This window comes from Phalaenopsis equestris, unplaced genomic scaffold (genome assembly GCF_001263595.1).
Source record: "Phalaenopsis equestris unplaced genomic scaffold, ASM126359v1 Scaffold232799, whole genome shotgun sequence".
In the NCBI taxonomy this organism is placed as follows: Eukaryota; Viridiplantae; Streptophyta; class Magnoliopsida; order Asparagales; family Orchidaceae; genus Phalaenopsis; species Phalaenopsis equestris.
In genome coordinates, this window is record NW_018250760.1 from 417,335 (window position 1) to 436,763 (window position 19,429).

The 19,429-nt window shown below is 33.8% G+C and overlaps 1 protein-coding gene across 1 annotated transcript in view; it reads left to right on the forward strand.

The window, feature by feature from the left end:
* LOC110038419 overlaps positions 1 to 19,429 on the forward strand; it is a 76,415-nt gene that overhangs the window by 28,185 nt on the left and 28,801 nt on the right. The window contains exons 5-7 of the mRNA XM_020743266.1: positions 4,012 to 4,271; positions 11,366 to 11,482; positions 14,952 to 15,003. Coding sequence (XP_020598925.1) covers positions 4,012 to 4,271; positions 11,366 to 11,482; positions 14,952 to 15,003 — 429 coding nt within the window. The remainder of the gene's footprint in view (positions 1 to 4,011; positions 4,272 to 11,365; positions 11,483 to 14,951; positions 15,004 to 19,429) is intronic.

Genomic DNA, 19,429 nt, shown 5'->3' on the forward strand with positions numbered 1-19,429 from the left:
GCCCAAGGGCTAATTTTATTGAAATTGAAAAGATACATAGAGGTTGTATGAGAGGACCCAAAAAAAGGTGCCCTACCCATACGATACATCAGACACTAGCATCCTAAAATGATGAAACATAGATAAAACACAAAAAAGGAAAAGAAAAACAAAACTGATAGGAAATAAGCTGCTAGGCACGAGTCAGCTTGGTCTTGCCTCTGCCTCTGGTTCTAGGACCAGAGAAAGCTAACAAATTGTTGAGTATGTTCCATTACCCAAAGTTACTAGGGTATCATCCATTAAGTTCTCAAGCTGGGGTGTGCCTCCATTCTTCTTTTTGTTTCTAGATGTGTAAACCTGCCATTCCTCATCCGACGACTGGCTCATCTGATCAGTGTGGTCAACAGATTGTTGGACATGTAGGAGAGAATGAGCCCCGAGCTCCTGACTAGCAGTAATAACATTCTGATTCTGAAGAGATGGTAAGCATGTCTCTTCAACACCTGAAGCATCCTGGGGATGTGGAGTTTCAATACTATCCTGATTGCCGGGCCCAAGTAAACCATCTGCCAATATATCAGTCGAAAGAACAGAGAGAGTATTGTCTCCGGTAGTGGGAGGCGGAGCTGGCATTGATCAACCAGTGTTTCAATAGTTTGTGGAATGCACTCAGGGGCAGAGGAGGGACAGGTATGAGGTGGGGCAGATCCATAAGCGTTTTTACTTGAAGGTTTTAAGTTTGGATGCAACTGATAACATTGAGAAGGAGAACGTCCAAACATACGGCAGTGAATACAGACAATGAGTGCAATAAAGTGGTATCTGTTCAACTTCTGCTTGCTGCCAAAAACCCTGATATGACGTTTCAATCCATTTTTTGTTCCGAAAAAGGTAAAGTAATATCCCTTTCTATCAAAATTCTGGCTTCTGAAGGCCGAGTTAGATTCACTGTAGGCGTGTCAGTTTTGAGGGGTTTACCGTATACCATCGCTAAAGCGAAGAGAAGCTCTTGATCAAAAAGGTGAACCTTGGAAGCGCAGCCAAACAGGAATGATAGGAGGTTCAGTGCGAGGGTCAAAATCCACAATCCATTTTAAAACCTTCATAACCTGGTTGTCTATTCAAAGGAGTCTTCTTGCAAACAAATGGGCGTAGTCTTCATCATTTGATAATTGGATGAGAGTGTGCCGACCATTCCCCCTTTCAGCTTCATTTGCTCAAAATCCTTTCGAATTAATTCAAGTTTAGGGTTTCCATAAAGAAACTTACCTATTAAGAACAGTCGGCAGGGTGCGACTAGGGTGGAGATTTCTGCCTCAGTGAGAAAGATTGCAGGTTTGCCGTTTTTACGGGAAGCTTTTTTGAGAAATTCAGTTTCAATGCCAAGAACAAAATTGTCATGGTATTGTTGCAGAAACATATTGGAAAGAGGGCCGGAGACGGGGTTATCACTGGCGAGGGCAGCGGCGTAGGAGGAACGCCCTGATGCCATTTCTATCGATCGACACAGACGCAGTCGATCGGCTCGCCGCAGTTTCTATCGATCGTCACAGACAAGCCCTGTGTTGCTGGCGCGAAGGAACGTCGCAGAGAAGACGAGCGTAGGGGAGCGAGCGAGCGAGCGTCAGTGGACGACGCAGAGGGCGCTAATGACTGTTATATATATTTATATATATATATATATATATATATATATTAAAGTCCAAGGCTAATATATTAAAGAAAAAAGATACAGATAGGCTGTATGGGTGGGTCTAAAAATAGTCACCCAACCCACACGATACAACACACTCTAAAAAGTTAAAAAGGGGTACATATTAATATAAAAAAGCCCTAAACCACCCGGGCGCTGAAAATAATGAGGGTCATCCCAATCTTGCTCTGCCTCTGGCTCTAGTTCTCGGAAGGGATCCAGCTAGCAGATTGGTAAGATGCGTAACATTACCCGACGTTACCAAAGTATCATTCATAAGATTCTTGAGCTTAAATAAATCTTCATTCTTCTTCTTTCTCCTAAAAGTGTAAACATGCCATTTTTCATCCGAAAAATCAGTATGATGATGTGGTAGAGCTGAAGTAGAAGGATTACCAACCGTAGTACCCACAATAGGTTCTAATATCTGTGAATTATGGGTTGCCTCTATACCGGATACTTCTTGAAGAGGGGGAGCTGCGAGGTTCTTCTGATTATCAATTTGAACACCGTTCTTTATAGGTAATAGTCCATCAATATTTTTTTCTATGTGGTTTGAAGGTGTCAGCATCACATCATTTGCAGTAACAGTAACAACAATGTCAGGGTGGCACAGGGGCAACAATATTCTCCCCAGGTGGAGCTAAAATGTCCGGAGTGGTTGGGTTAGGCCCATTCTTATTCATTTGAATCTTAGCTTTCAAATCAGGATGAAACTTGTGAGATTTATGAAGGATATGCCCAAACATCTTATAGTGGGTACAATATGAGGGTTTGTGTTCCATGACGATTTGTTGCCAATATCCATTATGGGTTGTGCCCAGCGAGACTTCAGTAACATCAGGTAAAGTAATATCTCTTTCCAAAACTGTTCTGACCACTGAAGGTCTGGTTAGGTTGAAAGTATACAGATCTAATTTCAAAGGATCCCCAAGGATGACCCCAATAGAGTAGATAACCTGATGGTGAAAAAATTGCAACTTGAAACTAAGTAGACTAAACCATACTATTACAGTGAGAGTTTCATGATTTGAGTCAAAATCAGGAGATCACTTGAGTAACTTCATTGATTTGCCCGCAATATTAAGATATTTCTTGGAGGAAATTCAGGTTTAGTCTTCAGCCGTTGTTAATTGAGTCAACACATGTCTCCCATCCATGAGTCCCATTTTTCACTTGTCTACTAGCTTAAGATATTCAACATTCTTTCTTATAACATCCATAGGCGTTTGCCCCCACTGAATTTTTTCAATAAGAGCAAGCTTGAATTTTTTATTCAGGGTAGAAATTTCTGAGTCAGAAAAAAAATTGTTGGTTTTTGATCTTTCATACTTCCCTTCTTAACAAAAGGACAATCATCTGTACCATAGTAAAAATCCTTGTAGCTTAAGGGGAATACCACCGCGGACTCCACCTGAGGGTTATCCACTATGTGGGCAAATGTGGCATTTTCCGGTTCAGACAAAGAACAAGGAAGAGCCATTAGAGCAAGAAGAGGTGCTGGCGATCACCTGCAACGAGAAGCAGACAAAACGACACTGTGTAGGGAAACACGGTATCGGGCCACGGTGTCAGGCTGGAGAGAAGCACAGACGCAAACAATCAAAATGAAGAAACGTCGAAGCAGAAGGTCGAAACAGAAGAAAAGAAACGTCAGACGCAGAAGCAGGGATTGCAGCGTCGAAACGACGCAGGCGCCCGACGCACGCCGACGGCACGCCGACGCTGAATCTGCGACCGATAATGCCGACGCAGACGGGAGCAAGAGTCGACGAAATGAGTTTCGAGCCCCTCTCCTTCAAGCGGTAGAATCAAATGCGAAGGAAATTTCTATTGTAAACCCTTGCAGAGCTTGAGCTCTCGACCGCTGTCGACATCGTGAAATATACATACATACATACATACATACATATATATATATATATATATTTCTAGCATATATATATATTCATACCTTTCCATGGATATTTTATCAGTAAAATATGGTAATATTAAAATATTTTATGGTAATCTGTATGAGGACCAGGCCTAAGTTGGGTGATGAGGATTTAAAAATATGAATTGACAGTTTTGAATTTTTATTTTTTTTGTTAAGTCATTTTTTCTTCATTTCTAGTCTCTCTTTGCCATTTTCTAGCACATTGTATGATACAAACTCTGCTGTTTATGATCAATTTTGGCTTGAAACATGTCGCAAACTTCATGTATTTGACATGCTTTTTGCCAATTTTCTTGTTCTAGATCTTTTCTGTTATTCAACATCTTGCCTTTTTATATCTACTTGGTCATTGCGGTTAATCCCTTTCTTATGATTATTTATTTGTGTCTGAATGCAGAAAAAAGATGGTTAAAACTGTATCAAAAGCCTCCCTATGCAAACCAAGGATTTGGTCTACATAATAAATATGAAATAATGGTTCGCCCACGTTACCCACCTTTTTATCGTGAGAGTGAATTACCAGATGTCCTTCCAGAATCTGATGTGATAGTCATTGTTAATGATTCATGGAAAGTTGGGGATTTGGTTGATTGGTGGTGTGATGGTTGTTTTTGGTCTGGTAGAATAACACAAATTTTAGGGAGCGATAAAGTTCAGGTATTATTTTGACAACTTTTTTTGTTTTTCTCTTACGTCCATATTTTTTTTAGTGATTTAAAGGCTTTCTATTTTCTTAGAATGCCTCTCAATTTGTACTTACCTGTCCTAGCATGTTACTTAAAGGGCAGAATGATTGCCAAGTAACGAATTTCTGTTTCATTACATTTTTCTTTTTTTCTCAACTATTGTTGGTGAGTTGTATTCATTCGTAATTTGTTTCTTCAAAGATGCTATCTGGTAGCAATTTTCCTTTTTTTTCCGTATACTTATTCTAAAAAAATTTATAGTAGAGTACTTAACGTATTTTTTGATTTTTTTTTATTTTGTTAAGATGTTTGCTACATGCTACTAATAGTTATGGATATGTTTTTTGTTTCCTAATATTTATATTAGGTGATGGTCTATTCTTTTATATTTCAAATTGGTTAGCCATAAATCCCTTTTTTATTTGTTTTTCTTTGAAAATTGTGAGTTATCTTGCAATGTTGTAGAAGAACTTGTGGATATTTTTATTATATCAAATTGTTAATTGATTTGTGTATGACAATCTCTCTTCTTTTGCACATAATGATGGTGTCTTTGCTGAGAAGTGTTTTCTTTGTTTATTTTCAACTTAAAGTTCAAATTGCTTACTTTTGCATGGATTAGTGGGACATTTAAGGCTTTTGTTTGAGAGAGTGGTGCTTCTCCTTTCCGTTGCAGAGAATGCCCGCCTTTCATTTGACTGTTTGGCTTCTCTAGAAATGCTTCTATCATAATGGCATTTATCATCGTTTTGGGATTGTGACGTCAGACCTCCATTCTGCTGTTTCGGACCAGCATTCTTGAAGGTCAGTTGCAACTTTTACTGATTCCATATTGGAAATGAGAGGAGATTGTCATGGATTTTGTGATTGGTTTGCTTAGATCTCGTCATGGTCGTGATGCCATATGGGTGATTATCGATCTACTAAGCCTGCCCATTTCAAACCTAGTAGACAGACAAATTCAATTGAGAAACTAGTCAAATTATATGTTGATTAAATTTTGAGGTTGCATGGAGTGCTGAAGTCTATTGTCTCTGACAGAGATGACAGGTTTATTTCCAGATTATGGAAGAAAGTTCAGGAAGCTTTTGGTACTCGATTGACTTTAGTACAACATTTCACCCTCATGGTCAGTCAAAGAGGACTATCCACGGAAGATCTTGGAGGATCTACTAAGATTATGTGTCCTTGACTTTGGTGGAAATTGGGAATCACATATACCTTTAGTAGAGTTTGCTTATAATAAAAATTACCCGACTGGTATTGGGATGACTCCATATGATGCCTTATATGGAAGGAAGTGCATGACACCTTTATGATGGGCTAAAACAGGTGAAAGAAAGATCATTGGAGTTGATCTGTCTCATGATGCTACAGAGAAAAATTAGATTGATTTGAGAAAGGGTGGAGGCAGTACAAGACAGACAAAGGAAGTACTATGATGACAAACATAGACTTGTTGATTTTGAAGTTGGAGAGTTTTTTTTCGTGAAGGCCAAACCATTGAAGGGTGTGCAATGTTTTGGGAAGACAGGAAAATTGAGCCCCAGATATGTTGGTCCATTTGAGATTATAGAAATGGTTGGTAAGGTTGGTCCATTTGAGATTGTAGAAATGGTCGGTAAGATTGCTTACATATTGGCTATACCAGCTCATATGCAGGGAGTGCATATTGTTTTCCATATTTCTTCATTGAGAAAGTATATTATAGATGAAGCCAGGAGGGTGATAGCAGACTCAGTTGATATTCAGCCTGATCTGACGTATATTGAGGAGCCTGAAAGGATATTGGATTATCAGGTCAAAAAGCTACGTAACAGAGAAATCCCTTTTGTGAAGATTTTATGGATATTGGATTGTCAGACTCAGTTGAAGTCTATTGTCTCTGACAGAGAGGACAAGTTTACTTCCAAATTATGGAAGAAAGTTTAGGAAGCTTTGGGTACTTGATTGACTTTCAATACAATATTTCACCCTCAAACAGATGGTTAGTCAGAGAGGACTATCCAAGGAAGATCTTGGAGGATCTACTAAGGTTATGTGTCCTTGAATTTGGTGGAAATTGGGAATCACATATACCTTTCGTAGTGTTTGCTTATAATAACAGTTACCCGACTAGTATTGAGATGACTCCATATGATGCCTTATATGGAAGGAATTGCATTACACCTTTATGATGGGCTAAAACAGGTGAAAGAAAGATCATTGGCGTTGATTTGTCTCATGATGCTACAAAGAAAAATTAGACCGATTTGAGACAGTGTGGAGGCAGTACAAGAGAGACGAAGGAAGTACTATGTTGCCAAACATAGACCTGTTGATTTTGAATTTGGAGAGTTTTTTTCGTGAAGGCCAGACCATTGAAGGGTGTGCAATGTTTTGGGAAGACAAGAAAATTGAGCCCCAGATATGTTGGTCCATTTGAGATTGTAGAAATGGTAGAGAAGATAGCTTACATATTGGCTTTACTAGCTCATATGCAGGAAGTGCATATTGTTTTCCATATTCATTCATTGAGAAAGTATATTATAGATGAAACCAGGAGGGTGATTGCAGACTCAGTTGATATTCAGCCTGATCTGACGTATATTGAGGAGCCTGAAAGGATATTGGATTATCAGGTCAAAAAGCTACATAACAGAGAAATTCCTTTTATGAAGATTTTATGGAAACATGGATTAGAAAATGATGCTACTTGAGAGAATGTCTCTGAGATACAAGAAATATATCCACAGTTTTTCGATTAAGGTATATTCACTTTCATTTTTATTTTCAAATTTCGAGGACGAAATTCTTTCAAGGAGGGAAGATTGTAATAATAATAATAATAATAATAATAACCCTAATCGACACATCCCTTCAGTTATAACATAACAGTCACAACTCTTTTGATCGAATCAAACATATTGAGTGAGAATGGGAGAGATCGAGAGGAGAAACCTACCGTGCCCTAGTAGAAGAAAGAAGTCTCTAGAAGAAGCGCTACAACTTCTTCACTAGTGCTGTGCGTAGGAGTGCTCAGGAGTGGAGGAGACATCGACATTGTGTGCTCGTGCAGAGGAAGAGGAGGAAGATCAAGCCTGTGGATGTTGTTTGCGTCTAGCTGAAAGAAGGAAGGCATAGATGGTGGCAACGTATGTTTTGGTTTGAGTCGAATTTGAGGAGGGAGGAGGTGAAACCTTCGGCGCTGTGCTCGCATAGTAGAGGAAGGAAGCCTTGTGAAACCGAGATCTAAGAAGAGGAACGACGCCGAAGCTCGAGTGTGTGAGTTAGGATTGTCGACTCAGCCTAAACAGGTAAATTTTATTAAATATTTTTAATTAGAAAAGTTGTGATGCGAGAGGAGAGGTCAAGCTGTACTAGAAGAGTGGAATTGAGCCTTATATTAAGGTAAGAATATTATGCTAATTTTTATGTGTCAATTTAATCAAGACTTTAATATAGAGATTTTGGCTTTGAAAGGAAACTAGTTGTGAAGGGAGCAAAAAAGGGAGGAGATTGACATGAAACTTTTTAGGTACATGTTAAACCTTGTGTTATTAATGAAATTAATGACGTAATTAGCTACGCTAATTGATTAATGTTATAGAACATCATTAATATTAGAAAGTGAAGAAGAAAGTCTGTTAATCCCTTGAATTTGAGTAAGAAAACTTATAATTTTAATATTAGAAAGCGAGAGGAGAGGTCAAGCTGTACTAGAAGAGTGGAATTGAGCCTTATATTAAGGTAAGAATAGTATGCTAATTTTTATGTGTCAATTTAATCAAGGCTTTAATATAGAGATTTTCACTTTGAAAGGAAACTAGTTGTGAAGGGAGCGAAAAAGGGAGGAGATTGACCTGAAACTTTTAAGGTACATGTTAAACATTATGTCATTAATGAAATTAATGACGTAATTAGCTACGTTAATTAATTAATGTTATAGAACTTTATTACTATTAGAAAGTGAGGAAGAAAGTCTGTTAATCCCTTGAATTTGAGTTAGAAAACTTATAATTTTAAATGAAAAGATGTCTTAAATTAAATTTTAGTTTACTTAATTTTGAATTGATATTAATAAAATATTAATCTTTAATTATAATTTATGTTGAAGCACGTTTAAGCCTAGAAAATCAAGGGTTTGGGAGTTGGTGTGGCAAGCAAGCTATGCAAGTGAATAATTATTTTCTTATCTATATTAAATTTAAAATTTATTTAATAAAGAATTTCTTTAATGCCTTTGACAATTATATTTGTATGCATATTGTAGCTTAAGATTGAAAGGAAAAGAAAGGGGAAAAGGAAAAAGAATGCTTAATGTCTTTGAAAGGATGTAATTTAAATGAAATGAAAGTTAAATGTTTAAGCCATACAGGATTACCACCAGATGATACTGACAGGGGATACAATGTACTTGTGCACGTTAAATGAAATTATAAAAATGTACCTTTAGGTACATTTTTTAGAGTGTCTTCGGACACATTTTGAGGTGTCTTCGAACATATTTTTTAGGATACTTTCGGGTATGACAATAATTTTGTGATGCCTATTAAAGAGATTAGAAACAGTAAATACTTAAAGTGAAATGATGAGATAAATTTAAAATTTTAATGAAACTAACTGTATTTTTTTCTGGTCATTCATGCATAGCATAATATATAAATTTAATACGTATTATATTACAATTACTCACTAAGTTATACTTACAGTTGAAATTAAATTTTTTTTTTCAAGAAGAAAAGTTTTAGATTGATATGCTTAATAGGAGAGACTTGCTCTATCGGAGAATGATCACTGTTGCTAGGTATTTTTTTTATGATAGTGTTCTGTGCTCCTGTCAGGTTTTGATTTACTGTTCAGTTCTAGATTAAAATGTTGTCTGTGGATGTTGTTATTGGATGATTTAAATTTATTACATTATGTGGATTGCGAATATTTTATATATTGGAAGTTGCTGAAACATTTTTTGGATAATTAGTTAGATGTTAATACTGTCTCACTATAGTACTTACCTTAGTTAATTTTAAGAATCGAGTCGAGTCGTGACAAATTGAATATGCCCTGACTATTCACAATTGTAACATTTTTTTTGAACCAATCAAATACTGCCCAAAATGTCTTTTTTCACATTTTCACAATCTGGGTTTTATGAATGGGCTGCATCTGTTTACCTTCTGATTTAATTTTCTTGCTTTGAGAGTAGTTTTCCTTGCCAAAACCCTTTCGTTTAATTACCCTAAATTGCCACTACTGTCTGAAAATGTTTAGCTCATTTTCGATTTTACTTGTCCTTTCAACAAGTATTGAGAAATCACTTATTTCAAATGGAGAAATGCTAGCCTCAACTGATATTTGAGACCTCGTAGAAATCTATGACGCTCTTTCTCTTGGGTGCTAATATAGTGAGGTGCGTATCTTGAAAGATATGTGAATTCTGCCTCATATTGTATATTTGTCTTGGACCTCTGAATTAGATTGAAGAACTTGCATTGCAATATTAATCTAACTGAAGGTGGAATGAACCAATCTTTGAAGATCTTGACAAAGTCATCCCACTGAATTTGTGGAAGATGTGTCAGCTGTAACTTTTCTTTGTGTTTTGCCTGCCACCATCTTTCTGCCTCGCTTTCTAACATGAAAGTGGCAATAATTACTTTTTTTTTTCCAGATAATACGTAACATCCAAAATTTTTTCAATCTTCAGAAGCCAATCTTTAGCAACAATAGGGTCACTAACACCGTTGAAAGCATGTGGCTTAGAAGAATGAAATATCTTTAAGTGTCTATCACGTGAGGGAAACCAAGTGAGGGAGCAAAAATTTAGGAGAGAGGGAAGGAAATCGGAGCCCTGGAGACCCTAATCGACCGAAAACAAGTACTATAAGGAGTGAAGGTCGTTTGAGAATAGTAAGGGTATGAGATTTTAGAAAAAAATTAGGTTTAATTAATTTAATTATACTTATAACTTTCATTTTTTAAATCTCCCAAACCATTCATAGTTCATACTTGGTGCTTTATATGGAATTAATCGATTTCATACATAGAATTTTATAAATTTATTTTGATCGAATTCTGGAAGATGCAAAATTTGAGCTATTTTTCAAATGTGCTAAATTTACCGGGTTTCTCGAAATTCGGGCGTTACAATTTAGCTTGTTAGTTTTTTCATCGATTTCAATTTAAGTTTGATTTGTATTAAATATTGACTTGATTTTCAAACGATCTTGAATCTTTGAGTCTAATTTTGAAGGATAAATTAATAAAATATTATTTAATTATACAGAAATGATAAATTGAAACTTATTAAAATTTTCTATAAATATAAATTTGTTGAAGCTTTTATTTAAGATCAGTTTTAAACTTGCAAAAATCGGAAGAAAAAATATTTTCACCTTATTTTTTATGTATACTGAGGAATAAACAAAGAAAAATTAATTTAGCATATAGATTATATTATAATCAAGAAAATCATATTTTGAAATTGAGCTATCATCGTATGTCTGGCTTTAAAGTTTACAGATATTCTCTTTCTATTCTCCTTAAATATTTGAAGTTGTATTTGAAATTTATCTACATTTTATAATTAGTAGAAACTAAAAGTTTTTTGGAATTAAATTTAAATAGTAATTTAGGTTAAATTAAATTAATTATTGGAGCATATGGCATACTATGTTAGATAGTAATTTGTTAAGATGAATGCAATTTGGTCTTTTTTATTATTTTAGATTTTAAACAAAGAAATTTATTTCTTTTCTAAAAGAAAATTGATATTAAAAATATAAGAGAAGCCCAAATGGCGATCTTTATTGTTTGGGATTTTTTGAGGGAACTTTCAATCTCATTGTAACTTAATAATATGCATTTAGATAATTTAAAATGCGTATGTTTGATTTTATTAATTATGGTGATATAAAGTTTCCGTTCCACTTGTGAAAGAGTTGGGTGAGTTGGAAGATCCTGACGTTTTTTTATTTATTTAACATTTGGTAATATATATTATGAATTAATAAGTTTTCACTCTTTAAACATTAGCTTTTCAAGCTTATTATTCTAAAATTTGATATCCTTTTCTGCTTTGTTCAGATTAAATTACCAGATCCTCCCATTGGACAAGGAAGTTCTTATGAAGCACTTTGCAAAGATTTGCGCCCATCTCTTCATTGGTCCCAAGAAAATGGTTGGATGGTACCGTTGTCAGGGGTACTGATGTTTGTTTTCTTTTCTATTTCTTAGTAATTATGATATGATCTGCCTCCTATATTTTGCCATGACAACAATTTTTTATGCATGTTTTAAACTGTCCATTAAGCAACTTATATTCCCTATATTCAGAGCTTTACACAAATTGTTTATCTGCGTATTGTTTGATGTTTGTTATATACTGTTTCTACATTTGATTATTGATTTGATAAATTTCAGTGCTTATTAGGAAACTCCTTGTTTTTTTAGAGTCTCTTCTGTTTGTACGATCACATTACCATGGGTGATTGAAGCTGATACCTTGTAAAGTCAAGTCAAATTGTTCAACTGTTATTTTGTACGTTTTAAGTCCTTCCTTTTGTTGAACTTAGCAAATTTGGGCCTAAATCTTCTTGCAACTTCATATTCTTTTTTTTTTTTTGTGACATTTTGTCCTATGGAAATCGAAATCCCCACCCTACTTTGCTGGTCTTCAAATTTCTTCTCAAAAGGCAGATTTGATATTAGAAAATGAACTACTCAAAGATTTCTCCCTCATAGACGATTTTATAATTTGGTTTATGAATGAAAACCCTTATGATTGGTTACTCCTCTCGATGTTGAGTGAGAACCTTTAATTTGTGCTGGTATGTAAGCTCTACAATGCTTTAGAAGCAATTGCAAAATGGAAGGATATAATCTATACTAATGATATCACACCTCACAATGATACCACCTTGCTGTGCATAAGATGTAATAGAGGCAGAATAACTCAGCCAACATTCATTTCTAAACTCATCCCATCAAAATATATTGGGTGATAAATTGAATTACTTGAACAACTCGAATTGAAACACATTACATAATTTAAAACTCACATAAATCCAATGAGATGACATCATTTTATTCACATAAGCTGTTATAGAGGCCCCCAACATATTTCATTCATTCTACTACAAGCTTTTTAGTAAATATTAGTGCTAACATTTGTAACATCAATCTTTCATCATATACATTGACTTAACATGCTTTATTTCTTTCTCAAGAACTCAGCATCAAGATATAGAGTTGTAAATTCAACATTTGATTCTTTGTTAGACTCATTCAAAATTTGATTCTTAGATAGGCTCAATCTTATCCTTTCATAGGCAAATCATTAATCTAGTGAGCTATGATGTTTGATCATAAACTACTGTCTGGGTATGATTAAAAACTTGATCATAGACTAATTTGGTGCATTGTATATAATCATTTTGAAATAAATGCTTAAATGATGATTAGCATAATAGTGAGATAGTTATAATGGAGTTATCATAGCAAAAAGTTCCTAGTGGGCAATCATCATATACACTCTATTAATTAACTGTAATAATAATTATAAAACATATTAATCACAATTTAATGTTTATTTTTTAATTTCATCTACATCATAGCATATCATAACCTTAGAATATGTCAATTATAATTCTCTGAGTTCATTGACCATCATAAGAGAGTAAATTTTATTGGATTTATATCACATATTTTGATATGAAGCTCAATAGAGCCCCAGGTGTAATCTTACATCTTTGCTTTTGAATTATTTCTTAAATCAGTATTGAGAGGTTGAGGATATTTTTCCTCATTGGAGCTCACTTTGTTAGCTTGTTGTTCTACTTAAATAGCATAATATTGTTGACCTATCCCCCATAATATGACGTTTTTCTATGCTAATTACATTTAATATCATAAAACATTTAAATACTTATTTCATTCATAATGAATATGCTATTCAACATTTTGCATCAATATGTAACTCATCAATATAAAACTTTCTTCTTTTGAAGTGTAATATTTTAATACAATTTTAGTATGCTTATAAGACTTCAAACATGTGTTTTCCATAATTTATAATTTTTTATTTATTATTTAATCATAATAGATTGACACAAACTTTTACTTTTTAATCTGAAAAATTTTCTAATAAATTGCTTACAAACAAGTTTACATTACTTTTAAAATTTGCTTGTAAAAGACGAAAGCATACCTTCCTGTTTGAATTAGATATTGAATATCATACATCAACTGGAGATCATCAATTGAAAAATTTTCCTCAAATTAATAATTATAAAATATTGATCCTTTAAATACATTTTAGGAATTATGAATGTTTGGTATTGTAACCATGTTTTAACTCACCAGCTCAAATTTAATTTAAAAACAACTGCAACTCACACAAGCCTTAATGCCTACCAACTCATTGCATTGTCGTTCACCAAAAAGTGACAATGGACCTTCAACAAGTAGCTTTCCTCATCTTTTTTTTTCTCCCTCTCAGCTCTATGCTTTTTTTCTTAGTTTGCCTTCATTTCTGACCATGTTCTTTAATATGAAAGTTCAATATTTTTCTGGTTTCTTAATATAAGTTAAATTTCCACTCCAATGCATCAGCTATCATGTCATTTTTTTCAAAGTAATACTGTATATGAAAATCATAATCTACTATAAGCTCTGACTATCTTTTTTTTTTTTTTCCTTTTTTGGCTTGGATTCAATTCTTGCTAGTTGAAAATGTACTTCAAACTTTTAAGTTGGAATTTCTATGATGAGAATCACCTCTGATTATATTTTTGCAATAATTAGGCTCATCAAACGGACAGAACTAAGATATGTTGCTTGGCTTGTTATGGGAAGCATAGCTTTGTTGGAACCTATCACATAATGATTTGTGGCAATTATGCCCACCAAAGGGGCAAAATTATCATAGCATAAGCCTTGTCGATTTGGCCACTTGTTGGGGCTTAGGCTTTTAGAGTTCTTTAATTTTTGGGGCCTATCAACTTTGCATGCTTAATTGTGTGTGTGTGTGTGTGTAATTTTAAAAATAATATCACGAGTTATTATATTTTATGACGTGCAATGTTAAGCTGGATTGACCTCATTTAGTTTTTGATAGCCTAGCTATTATTTTAATTTAGTTTTGACTGGTTAATTTGGTCCAAAGCTTCCTGTTATGAACGAGGTAATTTTGTCTATCCAAGAGCTTAATGGTTGGTGTTCTATCATGCATACAGTTCTGAAATCATATGGTGACTGGGGATAAGTTGGACTTCATTGGTAGAAAGACCCAAAGCCTAGCAACTAATAAACATCTCTTTGTTTACTAATGCCTGGAATTCATAAAGGGATTGTATGTTTGTGTAGATTGTGCATAGAGTTCCTTTTAGTAAAGGTCCAATATCCAGTTTATAGACTTATGCGGAACTCTAGTTTTTTTTTTTATCACCCTTAATATTTTATTTCAGGCTTCTGTAAGTGGATTTGAATTATTAGGTGCTAGAAGGATTGGAAGTTCACATTTACTACCTCATTCTTATTTACTTCTCCTAAGTTTACAATGTAATTATTTGTTTCATCTGATTATTGATCAAAATTGTAAAAATTATCCATGCAGCTCATGTTGTGTCAGCTTTTCTTTGGTAATTTACTACTTTTCCTTTACTTTTCATAGGCACTTGACAATGGTTGGTACTGTGCTCATTTGGATTGGAGGTATAAAAAAGGTATCTCAACTATCTTAAAATTTTTTTCTACTTCTAATTGTTGTTATTGAGATGTATTTCCGTCTAATACTCCTGAATTGGAAATAACATTTATGTGCGGAGTTCATTTGCTCATTGTGTGGAGTGGTTCTTATTTTTAATCATATTTATTGTTTTTTGTGTATTCTGTTTTCAATTCTTTCCTTTAGTTTTTATGCCAAATTCCTTATTTTGATTGCCAGGCTACTAAGTATTAAATCTAACATTTTAGAACGCTTTAGCTACAATGCTTGATCTTTAGTTTATACTTGAGAGTTTAGTTCCATGCTTTATCTTCATGGTGTAGGGTATCAATGATTTGATCTCAAGCAGATTCAGCTCAGGCTCAAGATCAGATAGAAGTCATTAGATCTAATGTGGCCCAAATTTGGTTTCAAGTTGGTTCAATTTCATCTTGATTCGAGGTGGACATGAACATTTAACTTCAATTCGAGCTTGGTTTGTGCTAGGCAATCGGAAGAAATTGCTAGATTAAAATTTGAAAAAAAAATCACAATTTAAGACGACATAATGAAGACAACGATATTCATAAAGACTGATATTCATCTTTTCGGTGAAGATATCTTTGAAAACTATCTTATTTATGGCCTTTAGCTCGTAATCTTGTGAATATTGGAGAATGCCAATATATTCTTTTTCCTTGTATTTCTTCCTGTGTTGGAGAGCAGAATATGAAATCTCTATATTAGAAAATCGTTCAGAGTTTGTGGCATCGACACCCTAAATGATAAAAAGGGAATTAGATGCTAACTTTTCTAAAGAAACTGTACTAATGTTTTTGAATGCCAATGTGATTCTGATATCCTTCTTTATGCATAGTCAGTAAGGGGATGACTCTAAAGACTCTTATTCCATGTTACTTTCTGGAATTTGGTCCTAATTGTGTGCTCATTCTTGAACTAATGAATGATGATTTGCATCCACCACCAATGAAAATAAATTTTGTCATTTGCATGCTGTCATTTTTCCTGACAGTTATGATTAATATCAGGTGATTTTTTCAATTTTGATTGACCTTATTAGCGATCAGAATATTTCTAGTAAAATATTTTTCAGGAGGTGCAATACAATAGAATAACTTGTTGGTTGCTACCAATAAGCACAAGAAGAGGAGCCAATTCAAAGCTTCCTTATAAAGTCATTGTAACGTGGATTTCCATCAGAATCATTGACACGGAATGTTCGCAAAGACAAATGGTTGTAGCATCAACATGTAAGAGTTTTTGAAAGGTTGAACTCATAATATAATTTTGGCTGATTCAAATAGTGAACGTGAAATTGTGGAAATGAAGTCGAGCTCAGAGTGGTAGGTGGTTCCATGGATGAATGAAAGTGTGAGGATCACTTTAACATACACTTTGGAAGTCAACATATGCACATCAGCTTGAGAAAATTCCAAAGTAATATACTTCCACCAATAATTTGATAATAATCTCACGAAGATTTAGTAGCCTTAAAGAATAAGCTCCAATCAATTGTAAACCTGACATAATTTTGCAAATAATCTCAAGACTGAGACACCTTATAGATAATTTGCCCACTATAGAGAAGGAGAATGGAGTTGCAAGCTTAGAAATCTCATATTTAGTTAAATTAAAAGCTACTTTCTTTGAAATGTGGAGATTTGTTTTGTTGTTGAGGTTTTGATTCTCTGTGAAAAATGATGGAAATTGCGTAGTAGAGCCCTCTAAAAGTATTTGAGCCATCAACCCCTCAATGATTGTAGTGTAAGATTGACGGATGCCAATGAAAGGAGAAATAGCAACCTTAGTTTGTCAGATAACAAGAGTAATCATAGCATAATTTTTAGGCCTCGTAAGCGAGTATCCTTGCCTAGTCAGATGGTTAGAAAAGCATGCATCGAAGAAGATGGCTTAGAAGTCATAAATGAAAACAACTTCGTGAAAAGTGAGAATGCATGACGACAACTAGACATTGAGCAAAGATTGAAATATAATGAGCTAGAACTAGCCAACAAAGGGTTGCTGTGTATGTTGATGATGTTAAGGATGCAAGTGCACCGCTTGGTGATGGCACACATGCTAATGTCATAATCGCAAATGCATGAAAGATTAGAGTGTGATCCAGATATAGTTACCACTATCGACATAAACCCCATTAGTAGGCTATAATGCGAGATGTTGCTACGTCAATGTGCCAAAGAAGACTGAGCGAACATAGAAGCACCTAAGCTTTGAGTAGGAAGTGCCAATTATTAGTGAGCATGAGGAAATCTAGCAAGCATAGTCTGAACCTATCGATGCCAAGGATTGGGACAATCGTCTAATAATGCTCTAATACATGTGCATGTGATGATGATAAACATGTTCAAAACCATTGGCAACTTCATCACCATACCACTGTTATTTTTGAAGAACTTTTTCAATCTATTTGTCTTTTGTGTCAATTTATCACTACATGTGTTGTTGTTCTTTAGTTGTGTTTTTTAGTACTGTAGAGACCCTATTTACTTCTATTTACTTTTCCTTTTGAGCCTTTTTGAAAACACCTTTCAATATCATTACTTTGATTGCTGCTTTCTTCATTATGTATGTTGAAATCATCTTACTCCATTTTTTTTACTTAATTTTTATCCTAGTTGGTACTCTAACCTTTTTTAATTATATAAGTGTTTTATGCTACTAATTGACCCCTTGGCTAACCTAAAATTTTGTATTTTTCCCGACACTAAATTAACTTCCCACGTTTATAGGTGGGAATTCCTCTTCATTCTTTTTTGTTCAGTTCTTCAAGCTATTTTTAGGGTAATTCAATGTTGGAAAATTCCATGTTTAATATTGTATAATGGGTATTAAGGATTTTTTTTCGTTCATGTGTTGAGACGTACGCCTTAGGTGTTTTGAGCCGTAAGCCTCAAATTTTAAAAAAAAAAATTGTATAAATTAATAATTATTATATAAACTATAAAGTCTAAGGTAAAAAATAATATATTAATATTTTTAATTTATTACAAATTAAATTGTAATATAACAAGAGTATAAATCAAATGTAATTAATTGCGAAAAATTTGAAGTAACACGTTAATATCCTAATATCAAATTATGAAATAAGATGAGTTTTACAAATATTAAAAAAATTAAATAACCTAATATATTAAGTTAAAATACGAAAGCATCAAAACATAATAATCAGTATAAGTTCAATATTAATCTTTTTCTCTTCTACTACCCCCACTTAAAGAAAAATATATTAAGTCTTCAACATTTGAATTTTTTATTTTTAAAGCCCCTATTATTCCGATCACCTAATTTTCATTAGAATCATCAATGTAATAAATTATTTATTTTGTATCTTATCTTTAGTTGTATCAATATTCTCTCATTCTTTATTATTTTTAGGCCTAGTCCATTTAAATGAATAATTATCAATCAAAATATTAATTAAAATAATAATATTGATAATTAGAATTTCAACTACTTCAATTTTTATGGACACATTTTTGTTCTATTTCTTATTATTTAATGTGCTAGGTGTGAATGTTAATGGATGAGAAATATTGATATTACTTTAATTTGTTTTAAAAAATTACGGATAACATAAAAAATTTTCAGGTTTTTTTTTGACATGCCTTAGCATGGGTGAGGCATGTGCCTCACCTTGGGCCTTGGGACAATGAGGCGTAAGCCTGATTGCATTTTTTTGTAAAAAGCATTGAGGCGGGCCTCTTGTTGTGCAATCTTTAACAAAGCAGGGTATCATTTGTTTTCTAGTTCGATTGTAATTCAATCTTTTTAATAGTATAGATATCCAATTTGCATTTATATTCTCTACTTCATAATTAATAGATGCACTGACACCATTTCTATAATTTATTCATTTATCACTCTAGCCTTCCTAGTTTTAGCATCGATTATGACTGTTCTCTCTTATTAAGCTATTATGTAGCGTGGGTGGTTGAAGAATATATATAAGATTTTTTTTTAATGAAAACGACGCTCACACACACGCTCTGTTAGGGTTTTGCAATGGCGATCCCTGGTTATTACTCCACTGCATCTCTTTGCCAATCACGCTCTGCTCGTCTTTCATCACTTCCATCTGATTCACCGTTGTCGTCGTTTGATGCGCGGTTTTGTGGTGCATTGCAAATATACTGCAATATTATAACACACACACGACAACATAAATAGTAAATATGCAGTTCAATCCCAATAAAAATAAATTAAGTATAAGTAATTTTATTTTTTAAAATCTTTAAACTGCCAAATTGTAATAATAACGCAAGCATACGTCTCGTTCAAGTAATACATGGTTCTAATAAAGTACTATGTATCGATCCCATAGAGAGTTGAAAATTCTGATAGTTATAATGTAAAAAAATAATATTCAAACTACAAAACTTAAGCACGCAAAATAAATCTAAAGT